We start from the raw sequence: 19017 nt of genomic DNA, 5'->3' as shown, positions 1-19017 counted from the left end.
TGAATCCGTTCAGTCGGGTCTGGACGTGGCAGACGGTGTCAGCCGGTCCATGGCGACGAGCACCGTGATGCGCAGGTTTGCGTGGTGCGGAAGTTGGGGTTTGCTCCTGAAGTGCAGTCCCGGCTTCTCAACATGCCCTTTGATGGTGTCCATCTTTTTGGCAGCAAGGCTGACGAGAGCCTTTTGAGGTTGCCGACCTCCAAAGCTGCAGCAAAGTCTATGAGCACTGCAGCACGTCAACCTCCGCCTTTTTGTCCTAGGGGACAGCAATGAAGGGGAGGTTCCTTTCGATACTACTCTTCCTTTGGTAGATCGAGGGGCGCTGCCAGTCAAAGGGGCCAACGTAGGAGTACCAGAGGTGGAAAACAAGGTATTCGAGGTGCCAAAGCCGCTCGGGCAGTTGCCTCCTTGCCTTCAGCTGCAGCCGCTTCCGCTCAGTCATGAGGCCATGGCCCATGGCTCGCCGGTTGGGGGAAGGCTGGCGCAGCATCTTGTAGAATGACTTGCCATTACTTCAGATGTGTGGGTTCTGGAGATCATAGCCCACGGCTACCGTCTCCCTTTCCGCCAGAGGCCTCACGACAATCCACCAGGAAAGCTCTCTTTGAAGAGTCCGGATCCGTTCCATGCGCAGGAAATCCTGTCCCTGCTGGAGAAAGGCACCATAGAACTGGTGCCTGTAGCGGAGAGGAACAATGGATGGTGTTCCCCATATTTTTTGATCCCGAAAAAAGACGGGGGATTGAGTGCCATCATGGACTTAGGTGGTTTGAACAAGCTCCTAAGGACAGACAATTTCAAGATGGTTATTCTTTCTCAAGTCCTCCAGGCCCTTCCACTCTAGGATTGGTTGGTGTCGCTCAACCTCAAGGATGCTTACTTTCATGTGCCGATTCATCCCAAGCACAGGAAGTACCTGAGGTAGGCGATTCGCATTTTCAGTTTCATGTCCTGCCGCTCGGATTAACCTCCGCCCCGAGGGTCTTCACCAAGCTCTTGTTGGTGGTGGCAGAGTATCTCAGGAAAGGGGGGATTCTCGTTTACCCCTACCTGGACAATTTCTTGATCAGGGCGCGCTCTCCCGAGCAAGTCCTGGATCATCTGTCCGTCACCTGCCACTCCCTTCACAAGCTGGGCTTCTCCCTCAACTTGAAGTCTCATTTGACACCTACCCAGCGGCTCCAGTACATCGGAGCAGTGCTCGACACATCCCTGGGGCAGTGTACGCCTCCCCAGGTGAGGGCTCATCACATTCTGCAGATGGTGGACAAGTTTCAACGTGCCCAGAGTCTCCCGGCGTTCCAATTCTTGAGATTGCTCGGTCTCATGGCATCCTGCATTTTACTGGTGCCGGAGGCCAAGCTGCGGATGAGATCTCTGCAGTGGGTGCTCAAGATGCAGTGGTCACAGTTCTCCGGCAGGATGTCGGATCCCATTCAGATTCCGCCCTCGGTCGCGCAGGACCTTTTGTGGTGGGCCGTCGAAGGAAATCTGTTGAAAGGAGCTCCGTTTTGGCAACCGTGGCCGGAGGTGACGATTGTGATGGACGCATCCCTCACGGGGTGGGGAGCTCATGCCAGCGAGCTGACAGCCAGCGGTCATTGGTCTCTGTCTGAGTCCAGACTCCACATCAATCTGTTAGAGCTGCGGGCTGTCAGGCTAGCCCTGAAGGCTTTTCTGTCATCTGTGCGGGGGAAGAATGTCCTGATTATGATGGACAATACAGTGGCCATGCACTACCTCAACAAAAAGGGGGGGCAATGTCACTCCCACTGTGTATGGAGGCGATGCAGCTCTGGTTCGGGGCCATCCAGCAGGAAATTTCAATCTCAGCAGTTCATCTGGCCGGAACCGAAAACGCGGCAGCGGATGCTCTCAGCAGGCAGAGCACGGTCTCTCGCGAGTGGGAGCTGACTCAGGAAGTTCTGTTGGAGATCTTCGCCCTTTGGGGAACCCCTCAAGTGGATCGTTTCACCACCAGTGTCAACCGGAAGTGCGAGAGAATCTGCTCATGGGAATTTCCTCCAAGAGGAGCCTTGGGGGACGCATTTGTAGTGCAGTGTCTTTCCCACTGCTGTACGCATTCCCTCCAGTCCCCGTCATTCTGCGGATGTTGTGGAGGCTACGGAGGTTTGGTTCCCAGATGATCCTCATTGCTCCGGCATGGGCCAGGAGAACGTGGCACCCGGACCTTCTCGACATGTCCATCTACCCTCCACGCCATCTTCCCTATCGAGACGATCTGCTCTCACGGGAGGGACGTCAGGTTCTCCATCCAGAGGTCAAGTCTCAACCTTCATGCTTGGTATCTGAAAGGTTGAGGTATAAGGATTGGGACCTCCCTGAAGACGTGATGGAGGTGATGCTTGCAGCCAGAATGCCAGCAACGAACTCCCTGTACCTTTGCCGTTGGAGAAAGTTCTGCGACTGGTGCAGGGTACAGAATGTGCATCCTTTTCAATGTTCGATTCCTGTGGTTCTGTCTTTTTTGCTTTCATTAGCCCACAAGGTACTGCAAGTGGGTACCATTAAGGGTTACCTGGCGGTGCTGTCAATATTTAAGCGCTCATCTGAGGAGTGTTCTTATTTTAAGATTCCTTTGATTTCTCAGTTTCTAAAAGCGCTAACTAATGTGTTTCCACCGTCACCTTTCCAGGTGCCAAGATGGGATTTGAACTTAGTTCTAAAATTCCTAATGGGAGCTCCGTTTGAGCCCTTACATTTTTGTCTATTGAGACTGTTGGCCTTGTCTTTTTAGTTGCGGTTACTTACTCTCGCAGAGTGAGTTGCAGGCACTTTCTGCCAAGCCACCTTTCACAGTGTTCCATAAGGACGGGGTTGTCCTTGGGGTTCGTCCTTCTTTTCTTCCGAAGGTTGTGTCGGAATTTCATTTAAGCCAGAAGGTGAGTTTTCCGGCCTACTATCCTCCTCTGCATCCTGGTAAGGAAGAGGAGAGGCTCCATAGGTTGGATCCTAGGAGAGCTTTGAGTTTCTATCTCTCACGGATGTCCGGGTCAGAGTGGACAATCAGCTCTTTGTTGGTTACGCTGGAAGACGTTTAGGTCAGGCTGTTTCCAAGCAGACCTTGTCCAGATGGATCATCTTGATGATCTCTGAATGTTGCCGGTTGGCGGGTAAGGACCCTCCAGTAGGTTTACGGGCTCACTCTACTAGGGGTGTGGCTGACTCCACTGCTCTGCAGAGGGGTGTTCCCATTCGTAATATTTGTGAAGCAGCCACATGGGCCTCTGTCCATACTTTTGTGAGACACTATTCCCTGGACTCTATCCATGGGCAAGATTTTGGCCTTTGGTAAGGCAGTCCTATATTCTGCAATTTGATTGGACATTCTAAATTGATAAATTGTAAATTATTTTCCCAACTCCATACGTTAGTACTGCTTTGGGAGTCTGTCAAAGATGTGGAATACGTCGGAGGACACAATCCCCTCAAAGAACAAGTTACTTTCTTACCTGGTAACGTTCTTTCGATGGGATGTTCCTCCGACGTATTCCACGTCGTACCCTCCCAACCTGCCCCTCTACTGAATTTATTATGCGATTGCAGCTTATGTTTCTGCAAGGCTTTCTGCAGTCATACTTGCAGGTGGGTGATGCCACACTTCCTGGGAAAAAATTACAACTGAGGCTACGGGCGTTGTGTGTCCTAGATATAACATCCGGTGAAGTCGACCATCGAAGGAGGTCCTCGAGGGAGCGTAGCGACCTCATCGACACAGGATGCCTACCACGAAAAAAGTTCAGAAGCAGCACAGCTGTGGTAATTACTGTCAAAGATGTGGAATACGTCGGAGGAACATCCCATCAAAAGAACGTTACCAGGTAAGAAAGTAACTTGTTCATCTTTTTTTGAATCAACCTGATCTTCAGTTTTCAAATGGAGTCGTCCAAGTTAGATCTCCAGATTCTATGAATTTCTCTCATAGCAGTTTTGGCCAGGGTTATCTCTTGGTTATAGCAGTGAGTAGGCCTAATGGTTGGCCTGCTTCCCTTTTTCCTAATTGTAATATCCATTACCGCAGACCCAATAAGTCTCTGGGTCTCCTGAATATTAAAATTTTTCATTTTCCAGTCCAAGGTGGTTTTATTCAAGGAAGCCCATAGATTATGATTTAGGGCATCAATATTTCTAGTAGTCCATCTGACCACATTTCCAGACACACTCGGTACCATCTGAGACTGCAATCTGTTATCTAGGAGTTGTAACCATATAAAAGAGCGCAGTTGGAATAAAAAGCATTTGGAGTGACCTTAAATGAAGTGCATCTATTCCTTAGATGGTTGTCAAGATAGATGTAGTCCAGTAGAGAAGAGCTCTTTCCTAGATTCCACATATGACAAGATGTTACCCCACAATCTTCCCTCTTTGTCCCCACCAATGGTAAAAGGCACAAATTCCCTAAGCCCACATACCAAATTTTACCAATCTTTCTTTTTAATGGGATTCCCCTTTGATTCATGTCCAAGTTGCAGATTTCCCATGGAGGATTTTCAAAGTCGCATTCTGCATTTAAATCACCCACCACCAGGATATGCCCATTCTCATGCTTCAACACCCACTCATCAATTACATGGCACACCTTATCTACAAATACCTCCATTGCTGATATTCCACTTTGCCAGTATATATTGACTACCAACATCTTGAGGGTACTATCCCCAGAGGTAAGGTCCACCCCTAGAGCCCCAAATGGTAGGCCCTCTATAGTCATGCCAATCAGGCCAAGATTGTTTCCTATAGTGGTCAGCAGGCCCCCAACGGGCCTCCCCCTAGTAGTGCCTTTGGCATGTTGGTTATATATTTTAATACCATTTAATATGGGAGTTGAGGTCATCCATGTCTCCTGTAAACAGATACAATGAGCCTCCCTTAGGTTGGTTAAACAACTGGGGTTACTGAACAGATGTTGGTTCCCTCTAGTATTCCACGATTTTGAACACAAGTTGATTTTTATATTTTTTATGTTCTCCTCCTTCACGGGCTGGGGGGGGGGCTCTGCTTATGGTACCAATTTATGCCACAGGGAGATTACTGCGACCCAATCCATTTCTTTTCCCCTTACATTCTCAGGGTTAGATCGCACTTTACCCCTCATTACCCATCAGATTAGCCATGTAAGCCTCGCCATTGGTCTGCTTGTTTTTTTTTTAACCTCAGGGGAGACCATCTCCATAGATATCATTGATTCAATTTCAAAACCCAAATTTCTCAGTATCTCTGATTGGGTGAGGACAAGTTTCTTTACCAGAGGAGTATGGAGAAATATATAACTCATATCTAGCTGCTCTCTGTCTGGGAAAACCACTCTGGCTATATCTCTAGAGCCCACTAGGGCAAGAGCCGGGATTTCTATAAAGATTGTTAAAATGCTTGGGCTGTTTAAGTAAATCAGTTCTTCAGACCCCAACAAGCTTTTTATTCTTATTAGGTGGAGTTCTTTACCTGAGCCTTTCTTACTCATCTTAGCACTGTTCATCTCTTTGAGTTTGCTTCCCCAGGTATCACCTGGTAGCCCTTGCTGTTCGATATTTGGGCCAGCCCCCCCCTGCCTTATTAATGGGCCTTTGGATCCGGTTTACCAGGTCCCTTATTCCCGTGGCCATTCTAGGATACATAGAAGGTGGAGAATGTCCTCAGCCTGGAATTTGCCAAACCCACAGCCCTTCTCCGACAATTTATCGACCACCTCTGAATATAAGGGTTCAGAGGCTGAGGTGGAAGAAGACCGAGAGGAAGGAGAAGCCGCCTCTATAGGACCCCATATGGATTGGGGCACCCCCGTTTTACCTGACCCGCATGTAGTCAGCAGAGGGTTTTTCCCCAATCGATTTATGCCTTGGGTTGGTTTTAATTCAGCATCTCTTTGTAATCCTCTAACCTCAAGGTTCCTAGATCTCCCAGGCCTACAACCCCATCCAGACCCAGAATGCACTCAGTCTCTTTTTGCCACCTTTTGCAGGGTACATTGGGTCTCCTCCGACACGTCCCCAGAATTTCTTTCTGTCCCCCTCTACCCTGTACCAGCAGCAAATTATAATCAGCATGCATGTCAAAACAGATCACATCTGTTTGTATGGTATAATCGACAGATGCCGGCTTTATAATTGCCTACATCTGCCCATTTCCAGTTTCTGCAATCGTTGGTAATTTGGATCTGAATAGCATATTATGGGCTGCTTTGGTACTCGGAACACGCTGCCTTCTCAACATTAGCTTCCGCCTAATCTGTCTCGCTTTTCTATGAGGAATATTTTTGGTAGACGGAGGTTCCTCAAAATGTTCCACCTCCACCCTAATCAGTAGACGAGGCACCAGCATTTCAATATGCATTATGACTGTTCCTCACATTCTTACTTGAGTCATGCGTTGTAGTATTACTCAAGGTTGTAGGTACCCCTGATGTTTCCACCTCTACATTAGGCATTTAAACATTATTCGCACAAGCCACCATTTCATCAGAATCTACAGCTTCTGAAATTTCAATGATATCTGAAGAACTAACGGTGATTACAGATTTTAGTTGGTTTCTTGTCTCATCAAGTCTCTCGGTATTCTGGCATGATCCTTTCGGCTCTAAATCTCAATTCAGAGCCAATACAGTCCAATTTGCTATTAACCTCAGCCATCAGCATATTCATGTATTTAAATTCTGCCCATATGTTATCAAGTTCCACGGATAAGCTCAACACTACATTCAAAGCTGACACAGTGGGGTGCGTCAATCGTATTCTCTCATCAATTTCTTTCCAAAGTGTGATGCCTTTTCGGTGATCCACATTGGGCCCCTGATTCACCCATACTTTAATTTAGGCATTGTTCCTCCTCCTCTTATTTATTTTCATGGTCCATTGCATCAATTATATTAGTAAGGGCCATGGGTGTGTCATGTATTGATGCATCGCAGGTCTGCTGCATTACACTTTTCATCTTTCCATCAATATTGTCAAGTTCCATTGCTTTATCCGCACACGCTATAATACTGATATCTGTAATGACATTGTTTCCCGAAGAAGTCTTGTGTGGTCATGGCAGATCGATCTAACATTGCATTCCCTCTTACTGCTTTAGTTATTTTCACTTCAGTGCTGGTTGTTGCTGACTTCACAATATAATGGTCCATGATCCTTTGACCCCTTATTGGTCGAACCTCTTTCGTTCCCCTAGGTGTAATCGGGTATGCTTTTACAGGTAACATTAACAACTTATTGATTGCTATTAAGTCTTGAGGAGCATGGAACATGGCTTTATGTGTTGGTGCCGGGTTAAATTGATCATCCATTTAGAGATTAAGTTGCGCACTAATTGGCTGTTCTCAATAACCCTGCCCTTCCTTTCCACTGGTAGGATTCCAATTGCTGCAGTTATTGGTGAGAGCCTACACAATGAGGTGGAGACAGGAGGTTGGACTTTTCAATTGCTGTTCATCTTTTCCAGACCCCCCTGCACCTCAAGGTTTAAAGGGGTTACAATATTAACTTGCTCAGTGTTCTGGCCCATTTGGCTTTGCAACCCGGAGTGCATAGCTCTCACTATTTTCCAACTATCTGGGGTAGACGCAGATATTTCCCAGATCAAAGAGTGTTCCAACCAAGTGATTACCCCGCAGTCTCTGGGAGTTTATCAAAGCTGTACCAATGATAGCACAGTCCACATTGCAATTGGGCCCAGCTTGTATGCACAGTTCTGAATCCAAAATGTATGTATCAAGATGTTACTTCCCAGATGAAAGAGTACCCCACCTAGTGGCTACCCCGCAGTGTATCGGGAGTTCACAGATCCATAAAGTTATTGTTGCACAGTTCTAATTAAGTGCACCAGGCTAATTTGCCTAATTTTGCTTCAGGGGGGACCATCCTGGTACAAGGCCAATGGGCCACCTCTTTGATAGATGCTTCCAGCGCCTTATCAATTTCCTTTCTTCTCCTGCTATCCCCTCTCCCCCCTCGCCTCCCCCTGCTGCCTCCTCCTCGGCTACCTTGCCCTCTCATTCCCTCTCTGCCCCCCCCCACCCCCCTCGGGCTCCTTCCACACCACTGCAGGGCGTACCTCTGATCTGTACTCCTCCCCAGAAGTCCTTCAAGGATGGCAACCTTATCCACATGGCCACTCTTAACTCTCGCTCAGCTACCAAACACTGCTGACATCTGCCGCCTTCTGGAAGAACTTGACCTCGATGTCCTCGGTCTCACCGAGACATGGTTCACGGCCAGCTCTGTCGCAAGCTTTGACACGCTCCTCGCCGACTGCTACAAGATCCTCTCCACCCCAAGGTCCAACCGCTCCGGAGGGGGTGTAGCCCTGATCTTCCCCGAGTGGATCCCTGCCTCTGTCATTCCTATGCAGGCCTACTCCTCTTTTGAATGCCTTGTCTGCAGGCTCTCTTTCTCCCCTAGCCATTCCCTTACTGTGGCTACTATCTATCGGCCACCTGGTCAGATTTCCTCCTTCCTCAGAGTGGGCGGACCTCTCCTCCTCACTCCTGGCTTCTACCCCTCAACTCCTCCTCCTTGGAGACTTCAACATCCACCTGGATGCTTCCTGTCCTCCCTCTGGACTGTTTCGCGACCTCTGCGACTCGCTCTCACTCTCCATTCTCCCCTCTGGCCCGACTCACTCTGCAGGGCACACTCTGGATGTTCTGATCTCCTCAGACCTTCACCTTTCTATCCCTCGAACCACTCCTCTCTCCTGGAGCGATCACTTTTTCCTTTCCTCCCATCTCACCCTCTCTACCCCACAGGCCAAGCCACTTCCATCACTGCCACCCACCTTCTCGGTCATCTGACCCATGAAGCGTGTATCAGTTGAGGTTTTCACCACCACTTTCGCACCCCCTTCTCCCTCTTTGGCTAACTCTCACCCTGACACAACCCTCTCCACGCTCCACTCTGCTATATCTGATACTCCTGATATCTTTGACCCTGTCATGAGGATCCTCCTGAAGCCCAAAGACAAGTGAATCTCCTGGTACGACTCAGACCTCGTCACCCTTAAACACAAGTGCAGGGTGGGCAAGAGGAAATGGCGTGCTTCTTGTACATCCTCTGACAAACTGCCCTGCTGCCTGCTCCAGAGGCAATACCGGCTCTCTGTCCTCACCAAGAAGAGAGCTCATATCCAAGCCTGCGTCTCTGCGGCATCTAACAACTCGGCTGAACTCTTTAAAATCTGCACAGAACTGGCCAATCCTGCCACAGTCGTTACCTCTCTTGTCCCTTCCCAGGCCCTTGGCACGGCACTGGCTTCTCACTTCATCTCTAAAACTCAGGACATCCTGTCCTCTCTCCTCTTCTCACCTTCCTCCCTATACTCCCTGCTTTTCCTCTCGCCCTTCTGCAGCCACCTCTCCTCCCTTCTTCTCTGCCTTTCACCTGTTCTCCGCAGACGAGGTCTCTAGACAAGTCCGATCTATGAAAGTCTTCCCAAACCATCAATGACCACATTAACACCCTTGCTCCTGCCCCGGCTGACTTCTGCAACCACTCCTTTGCCACTGGAGTCTTCCCACCCCCCCCGAAGCACTCCCGTGTGCACCCTCTTCTTAAAAAACCCTCTGCCGATCCCTCCTGCCCGGGTTAACTATCGCCCAATCTCCATCACACTCCCTTCCTGGTGAAACTTGCCATCTCCCAGCTTAATCTCCACACTGAATCTGTTGGTTGTCTTAATGACCATCAGTCTGGCTTCAGAGCTGCCAGAAGCACGGAAACTGCTCTCCTGAACATCCATGAAGACCTGCTCTCCAACCTTAACTCTAACACCCCCTGTGTCCTCATCTTGCTTGATCGCTCTTCTGCCTTTGACACTGTCAACCATGCCATCCTGCTAAATTGTCTCCGTCATAACCTTGGTATCACCGGTTAGGCCCTGGCGTGGCCGACTTCCTGCCTCTCTGACCAACCCTCCCAGGTCCATCTTGGGTCCTTCCTCTCTGCTATTTTCTTCTCTACCTGTGGTGTTCCCCCAGGGGTCTAACCTCGCTCCCTGGCTGTTCAACCAATACCTGGCACTCCTTGCCCACCGCATTGCCCCTCTCTGCCCCAACTTTCAGTGCTAAGCGGATGGCACTCAGCTCATTCTTAGGCTACCTTTGGCCACTTCCTCGCCGTCCGTCATCTCTGACTGTCTGCTATCCAGGAGTGGTTAGCCACCAATGGCCTCTGCCTTAATGCCAGTAAGACTGAGATTCTCCTCATGGGCACACCCACCCACTCCCTCCTTTCCTGTAGCTCTCTGGCCGGCCTCTCTTGGCCCTCTTCCTGCTCCCACCTGCAAGGTGTAGGATATTTTGTGTAAATTTGGGGTTTGGCGGTATTTTCTTACCGTCAGAAGATGAGCGGTAGTTTGGTGATAACTTATCCTTGCATTTAGATTGGGTTTGGCCTCGTATCGTTCTAGTGACCATACCTTGTTATATTGGAGAATCTAGTAATATGTATTACTTACAGTATTTTGTGGTAGTATATGGTTTGTGGTATTTAGTGGTGAGCATAATTTCCTTCCCTACATCATAACCCCATCATAAACAAAACCTTCCTTTCTATGAGAATACCTCCTAGTGATCTATAGAGAGCCTTGGACCTATACACACAAGAGAACCCAACACTTTTATATAGAGTGCCCCTTCAGTCTGTGGCCGGTATCAAGGGCTTATCTACACCAGTGATCTATGTGCCCGTAGGCATCATTACTGGCTCATAGACCTCCAGTAATCTATATGTTATATTAGATTCCTTCCAAACAACATGCAAGGAGGACACACACACCTATTTTATCACTGCTTATTCTGTTTGTTATTCTATCTGCAGGGGCAAATTGACACATTTATTACCAAAGAGAATGAATCTCCCCTGTGTCCACATATAAAATCCCAAATGCAATGAAAGACTCTAAACAATTTGTTTTTATATACTGGTTTTATTGCAGACAAGTACAATTCACATTTCAATGCTTACCCTGCACATTTCACCATTTCACCAATTTAATAAAATCATGAACTCTTCCTTGGATCAGATTGCACCTGCGAAACTAAGACCAAGTAAGCAGAAAACCCATCTGAATAACTGGTACACACCTCTTAAAAAAATTAAGAAAGCAGAAAAGAAACTGCGAGGCTACTTGGCTTAAACATCCCTCTGAAGCCAATAAACTCACTTACTAAAATGTCCTCCCTATACAAAAAAGAAATTTGCCTAGCGAAACGAACATCCTTTGACTCACGCATATCCAATGCCAAATCTAACATAAAGGAACTGTTAACCATTCGTAAAGAAATAGAGACTCCAGTAGCACCACCCAACACTTGCACGAAAGATAAAAAAAATTCTGTGAGGATATCCAATTCGCCCTAACCAATAAAATAGCCACTCTACAAAATAAAATTTCATGCAAAAGAATTGGCTTAAATGATCCCCCTGCTCCCAGCACCACTGATAAGGATAGCAGAGACGAATCTACGCAATTCAATTTCACCAAGGTCTCCATCCTTGAAGTGGAAAGAATCATTCTGTCCCTTAAACTCTCGAATTGTCAGGGAGACCTATGCCCTGCGCAGCTTATCAAGGATGCTGCCTGTGATCTATCTCCATTCATCACCAAACTCATTAATGCGTCCTTAACGACGGGCATCATTCCCACTAACCTTAAACAATCATGGGTACTCCCACTCTTAAACAAAACCTACCCTTGACCCATCCACACCCACTAATTATAGACCTATTACTACTGTGCCCTTCCTTCTAAAAAATCTTGGATAAGGTAGCATACACTCAAATTCAAAAACATCTGGAACAACACCATCTGTTAGGAGCTAGGCAGTCAGGTTTCCGCCACCAGCACGGCACATAAACTGGCCTAATTGATTTGAAGACCCAAATCGACGAGCTCAAAGACAGCGGGAAATCAGCACTACTCCTTCTCCTAGATCTCTCAGCTGCCTTCGATTTAGTCGACCACACCATCCTCTGCAACCATCTAAACACTGCAGCACACTTCTCTGAGGAAGCAGTTACTTGGATTAGATCCTTTTTAAATGGCAGAACAATGAGGGTATTCTCGCCCGTTTGCGACCAGTATCAACCGGAAGTGCGAGTTGTACTGTTCCAGGGAATTTCCGCAAGAGGAGCTCTAGGGGACGCGTTTGTAGTGGACTGGGAGTTTCCACTCCTGTACGTGTTTCTTCCTGTTCCTGTCATTCCTCAAGTGATCAGAAGGCTGAAAACGTTCGGGAAAGCCAGGTTTCTAATTGCTCTGGATTGGGCCAGGTGGACATGGTCCCCGGACCTTCTGAACATGTCCATCTGCCCTCCAATAAGTCTTCCACAAAGAGGGGACCTTCTCTCACTAGAGGAGGGTCTGGTTCTCCATCCAGTTGTCAAGACACTCCACCTTCACCCATTCACTCAGCCTAGCTGCCAATCAAACATGCTAAGTGGTGAGCCGGCCGGCTAACCACTTGGGCCAATCACACAAGAGTGCGACTTGAGTTACCAAGGTAACTCAGTCCAGGGTGCCTAAACCCCCTCCCACAACCCCTCTGGTACCCAGACAGAGTGGCACCACTTTTGGAGGCTTCTGTGGAGAAGCCTGCCAAAAAGTGGAACAAAGGGCTCGACCTTTGGTTTGGAGTTGCAGAGGCGAACACAAACGCCATTTTAAAACCGAGTTCTGGCAGAAAATACCAACCAGTGCATTAATATTAATTAAATAAACCGGCGGTATGTTAGAGGCTATGTTAAAAAGTATTAGCCTCGAACAATCGGAAAATCCCATAGAGATATATTCGCGGTTGAATATAAAAAGTAGTATCCACTGCCACTAGCCAAAACTCGATGAGGGGGGACGGGACAGTGCCCCCTCGAATAACAGACCCAGGGGCAATCGAATTGCCCCTACCAGTACGTCCACAATATGATGGTTTGTACTGGTTCTGTTAGTAATTTGGGACTAGTAAAGCCAATGGTGACTTTACATGCCCTGGGAGACAGTAGTCAGTCCCAGGGTATGGAGTCTATGGTGGGGGGTCAATATGACACCCCTGTCTTACTGCACGGAGGGTGCTGTGTAACACACATAAACAAAAACATATGAGACCCTATGGAGTAAGAGACCCCATAGCCCATGAAACACATTAACATTCAAAGGAACACCATAAATCATGTCCAAGAGTGGGAGAAAAAGAGTCTCACTCTTGGCAGGAGAAAAAAACAAACTCCAGAAATCCAGCAAAGCTGCTGGGGGACTCACTAGGTTAGGAAATTCAGCCTAAACAGAGAATTCTCCCTAACAGGCGGATTTCAGTACAAAGGCAAAAACGAACAAAAGGGTTAATTCTGGTTTGTCACGCAGAGTAAAACCCAAGAAAAACCTCACTAACAAGAAATGGCTGCCGGCCTAATGGCCACCAGTTGGGTGCTATACTGCGGCTGAGGATTCAGCCTGCGGTAAAAATGCACAATGGTAGGAACATTAAACCACTGCCACCAGCCATTTAAAGTAGTGAGAGTAACATAAAAAATGTTACATGAGTAAGCAGGAAAAGAGGCTTTTAAGTAACCCCCAGCACTCCACATAAGATGGGGTGTGCTGGACCTACTTAGGAAAAAAGGTAAAGTCAATTTCACTTTACTTTTTCTTGGGAACTATAGTTCACCCAAGAAAAGGTATTTAAACCTGAAGAGAAATCTAAAGGATTTCTCTGTGAGTGCAGTGTGTTACCATATAAAAAGTAGATGCCTATGGAGTGTGTCAGACTCCGTAAACAAGGAAACAGAGTCCAGGATAAAAAATGAAATGTCCTAAAGTCCAGCAAAAGAGCTGGCCGTCTCAAAGGTTAAAGGGAATTAGCACAGAAAAGAGAATTCTACCTAACACCTATTCATTCCTGCCCTCCAAAATTGCTAACACTGAAGACCATCCTTTTGGTTGCTCTTACATAAACAAGTAGGGTGAGTGAACTGCAAGCCTCCTTATTCAAGGAAATGGTCCTTAAAGTTAAATTTGCATGTTTGCCCAATTTCATTTAGTTCTGTCGTTTTATCCTCCACGCTATCCTGAAAAGGAAGATGAGAGTTTACTCAGGCTTGTCCCAAGGCGTGCACTTAGCATCTACTAATCCAGGATGTCTAAGTTGACAGGATGATCAACTTTTCGTTGGTTACACACGCCAGAAGTTGGGTATGATGGTCACAAAACAAACCTTGTCCAGGTGTATCATTTTAGGAATTTCTGAATCCTACAAATTAGCAGGAAAAGATCCTCCTGAGGGTCTCGGAGCACATTCGACCAGGGGCATGGCTACTTCCTCTGCCTTGCAGAGGGGCGTCCCTATTCCTGCCCTCCAAAATTGCTAACACTGAAGACCATCCTTTTGGTTGCTCTTACATAAACCAGTAGGGTGAGTGAACTGCAAGCCTCCTTATTCAAGGAAATGGTCCTTAAAGTTAAATTTGCATGTTTGCCCAATTTCATTTAGTTCTGTCGTTTTATCCTCCACGCTATCCTGAAAAGGAAGATGAGAGTTTACTCAGGCTTGTCCCAAGGCGTGCACTTAGCATCTACTAATCCAGGATGTCTAAGTTGACAGGATGATCAACTTTTCGTTGGTTACACACGCCAGAAGTTGGGTATGGTGGTCACAAAACAAACCTTGTCCAGGTGTATCATTTTAGGAATTTATGAATCCTACAAATTAGCAGGAAAAGATCCTCCTGAGGGTCTCGGAGCACATTCGACCAGGGGCATGGCTACTTCCTCTGCCTTGCAGAGGGGCGTCCCTATTCTGGATATTTGTGCAGTAGCCACAGGGTCCTCCTTCCACACTTTCACAAAGCATTATAGTCCGAACTCCGAGGGCTGGGAAGGTGGATTTGGGAAGGCACTGTTACATTCTGTACACACAAGCCTCCTACATTTTTATTTGAAACTGAAAATTCTGACTCCCTATTTCAAAAATGCAGACACTGATTTTGGAGTCTATCAAAAGATGAGGAATACGTGGGATGTTCCTCCCACGTATTCCTTATCACCCCTCCTAGCGTACCCTGCAGTAGAATTTCCTTGTTATTACAGTTTACACACTTTCAGGGTGAGTAAACTGTCTGGCGTAAGGTACATTCAAGAGAAAATTGGAAATGCGTATAAAAACGGAACTGTAGCAAACGGTCGCTGCGCATGCTGTATACCAGTGATGACATCGACATGGAGGCCCTCGAAGGACATTGAGTCGACAGGCATCAAAGTGCACCGCCCCTTGCTGGAAAAGAAATTCTGAATCCGCTGAAGCTGGATATGGAGATTTCAAAAGATGAAGAATACGTGTCAGAAACATCAAATTCAAAGAACATTACCACGGGTAAGTAACTTGGTCTTCTGATGAATGTTCCTCCTACACCTTCCTCATTGCCCTCTCTAACTGCCCCTCTTGGCAGAAAGCCAGTGTACCGTTAGTTCAGCTGTCCCCCAGCATCCGAGTGTTAGGGAAAAAGGGTGTAACTGAGGTCTCAAAGTGCCTCGATAGATAAAAAGGGTGTAACTGAGGTCTGAGGGTGCCTCGATATATACTGGCCCAGATGCCTGGCTCGGCGCAGGCGAGTTTGCCATCTGGTGGAGCAGACGTTAAACCATACTGCGCCCTATGGTGACGAAGCATTTTCCTAAAGAAGGGCTGTGTTGTGAATTGGATATCATGGATGAGGAATCCTTGGGCAGAACATCCATCAGAAGCAACATTACTAAGAGGCACGTAATTTGTTTTTTTACTGCCAAGTGTGTTAAGGCCTAATAAATTGTATATTTGTATACTTCTGCATGGAACTCAATAACTTGGATGTCTCCAACTGTTAACTGTACATGCACACCGGCTCAAGAACTCTTAAGTCTGTTTTACTGCTCAGCCTTCGCTACCTTATGATATGATATTTTATTTATATCGCGCTCATACACAAGGGTTTCAGAGTGAGAATGAGGGAGTTTGGTTAGACTGTGAAAAGCCCTTGCTCCTCACCTATGTTTGCCCCTCTGAACCCTCCCACTGGGCATAAAAAATGATGTGAACATTGATGCGCAGAGAGAAGCGCACATGCGTAGGCTCTTTCACATTGACGGTGTAGCACTTTTAAGATTAGTTTCCATTAAAACTTACTAGGTCAGCAACGCTTAAATTTGTAAAGTAACAGTTTAATTTAATAAATCTTCATTATTTTGCCACAGGGGGCTGCATTTGTGGAATTTGATGTGCATCTCTCCAAGGATTGTGTACCTGTGATATACCATGACCTCACCTGTCTTTTGTCCATGAAGAAGGTATGTAGAAATATGTGGTAGTTGTATGTGTGGTGGTTCCCTTAATTGTATTTATTTCTGGGGCCTGTGTATTTGTTTTGATTCATCTGCTTTCCATAGGCTGCTATCTAATGGTTTTTCCAGAGTATTACAAGTTTATCAAAGTAAAAGACAAGTGCTTGACAGGGGTGTTCCTGTCATACTATCCCTATTCTACATTTACAGGTAACTGCAATGTTCTTTCGATTTGATGCTCCTCATTGCTTTTTTCTGGGAATGTTTTGGTCAAGGAGTGGGCAAAAATGGCAGAGGGAGAAAAACTTCGGCACTGTCAAAACGACGCAGGCCAGAGATTGGTTGTAGGGAAGGTTGAAAAAATGAAATCCATTACGGTTTGTGTTTTTCAAAAATGTTTATGGTCTGTAGCCCCTTGCCAGTGTGTGTGTGTGTGTGTGTGTGTGTGTGTTTATATATATTTCTGTGGCTTGTGGATCTGCTTCCATCACATGCTCTGCATAATCTGACATCTAGTGGTAGTCGCAGAGTATGACAAGATTTGTTTTCGAAACTCAAACAGACGTCAACATGGCGTGTTAGTAATATTATCCTTAGTGTGACGTGTACTGTACCCATGGCCCTTCACGTGCGGAGGTCCCTCAGATTGTTTCTTTGCACCATCGTAGTCGGTCACAAGTTAAGGAGTTCCTTTCAGGCTGATGCCCGTTATTATCCAAAGTTTATTGGTAGGCTTCTCTTTTTATCTTTTACCGTCCGCCTGTTGCCACTGCATCATTCTACTGCTCGACTGCCCTCGGCGGATGGCTCCATTGTCGACGGCACCTGACTGACTCAACAACCAGACACTGCCTTCACCGGTCTCTTCGGGCCTCGGCCCTTGAAGTAGGGAGAGTGGGGAGAGGTTTCATATAGCTGCATCCATTTTTCCCTTTTGTCGCCAAACTGCCCTTTCCATTTATTGTGGAAAATCACCCTTTTAAATTCTGCTCTTCCTGTCATAGGAAGTTCCTGTGGAAGGATACGCATCGAGTGTGCAACTATTGTCTTCCTAGGGACCACCCAGAAATTGCAAGCCCTAAAACCCTCAGACCGCCGCACCAAGCGCTGTTCCTTCCATGCCATGCAGGCAGAAGCCTCCATCGATGTGACGGGGGGAATCCAGCGAGGGCAATATCTGCATCCTTTTGCGGGCCCCCAACTCCACTAAGCAGGTCCATGGCTCTGTGATGGAGATTGCACCTGGCGGCCCTAGAAAACACACCTCCAAACACACAAAGCACAACCCATGGCCGGCCGTCAACAAAATAGTCGGCCGTCGAAACCCACACGGTGCCTGCTGAGAAAGTCTCTAACTCTTTCCTGTCCTCTGTGCCATCACTTATGCTTTTGCTGCATGACAGAGGTCACAGGGAGGGGTAGCCGCCTAACAAAGTTGAGACATACTATAACTTTTGTATGTAGTTGATTATATTGAAATGTGGTGTATGCAGCAATTCACCAATGATTCATCCTAGTGATGTAATCTAGAACCCCCTGGGGGGGTAGACAAGACAATATGACAGGCCTCCAAAACTAGCCTCAAAAGCTGAATCGGACACTGCACATAAAAAGGCCTTGCTTTCGCGCCGCGAAAAACAGGCAGCGAAAGGTGCATCAATCAGCGTCCCCTAAACCAACGCCGAAGATGCAAGAGCTCATTAAATAAACACATCCCTGCTACCCTTTTAAAAATGAAGCTGATGAAAATAGCAACAATCCTCCCGACGCATTTACCTCTTCACACCGCTATCTCTCAGGATACTGGTTCCTCCTCCCCTGCAGATACCCTCACAGGGGCTATGCACTACAAGGACCAGGCAAACTCCCAAATCATTTCTACCCCCTCCCAACCTCCACTGAGTGGACCCCTGAACAATTCAAGAGAATTATGAACAGGATGTCATGCTTTGTTGACTTCATGGACAGACACCCTGAAGAACTTGCGTCCCTTAGACGCCTCTCAGACAGGGGCTACTAAACATTAACCCCCTGCCAGACAACCACATCCCAGCACTTCTGCCCAAGAGCCACCAGCCTCCCTCTATCAAGACCCCTCTCAGGACATTTATGCTATCGATGCCTCAGGGTCTCTGGACCCCAGCTCTCATGGTGACATGGGAGGTCAGTATTGCCAAGATCAGTACTATGATGACGACAATGACATTTGTCATCCACTCGCCTGACCACCAAGATCAGCCTGTGGCAGACTCCCCAGTTGATGATCAACTGCAATACAAAAAGCTGCTGCTAAAGGCTGCCCAACACTTTAATATTGACACCCAGTAGGCCAAAGGGGACAAGGACTTTGGGGAGGACATTCTCAGGGACAAGAGATCTGCCACTTAGTTCATTCCACTGTTATAATCCATCCAAAGGTTTATACAGCCTTCCTTAGTTACGCCTAACCTCACGAGGGTGAAACCTCGTATTGAGAACCTATTTAGGCCAGTGCCTACAGACCCCCTGTACACAAGAGGTCAGCTCAAACCTGCCTCACTTGTCATCACTACTACGAAGAGGGCAGGGACTCCTTTGGCATCGGCTGAAGCCCTGCCAGATAAAGTAAGAAGATCTACACTTTTGGAAGGAAAGTCGTATCCTCAGCATCCTATCGAGCAAGAACTGCAGAAAACACTACCCTCCTAGCTAGTTATGGCT

At 47.2% G+C, this 19017-nt stretch overlaps 1 protein-coding gene across 2 annotated transcripts in view; it reads left to right on the top strand.

Moving 5' to 3' along the window:
* Positions 1-19017, top strand: part of GPCPD1 (glycerophosphocholine phosphodiesterase 1) — a 1217556-nt gene that overhangs the window by 698091 nt on the left and 500448 nt on the right. For both annotated transcript variants that reach the window (XM_069608267.1, XM_069608268.1), the window contains one exon: positions 16231-16323. In XM_069608267.1, coding sequence (XP_069464368.1) covers positions 16231-16323 — 93 coding nt within the window. The remainder of the gene's footprint in view (positions 1-16230; positions 16324-19017) is intronic.

The sequence above is a fragment of the Ambystoma mexicanum genome, chromosome 4q (assembly GCF_040938575.1).
Source record: "Ambystoma mexicanum isolate Mex_15411 chromosome 4q, UKY_AmexF1_1, whole genome shotgun sequence".
NCBI lineage: Eukaryota > Metazoa > Chordata > Amphibia > Caudata > Ambystomatidae > Ambystoma > Ambystoma mexicanum.
This window is presented reverse-complemented; position numbering and strand designations above follow the sequence as displayed.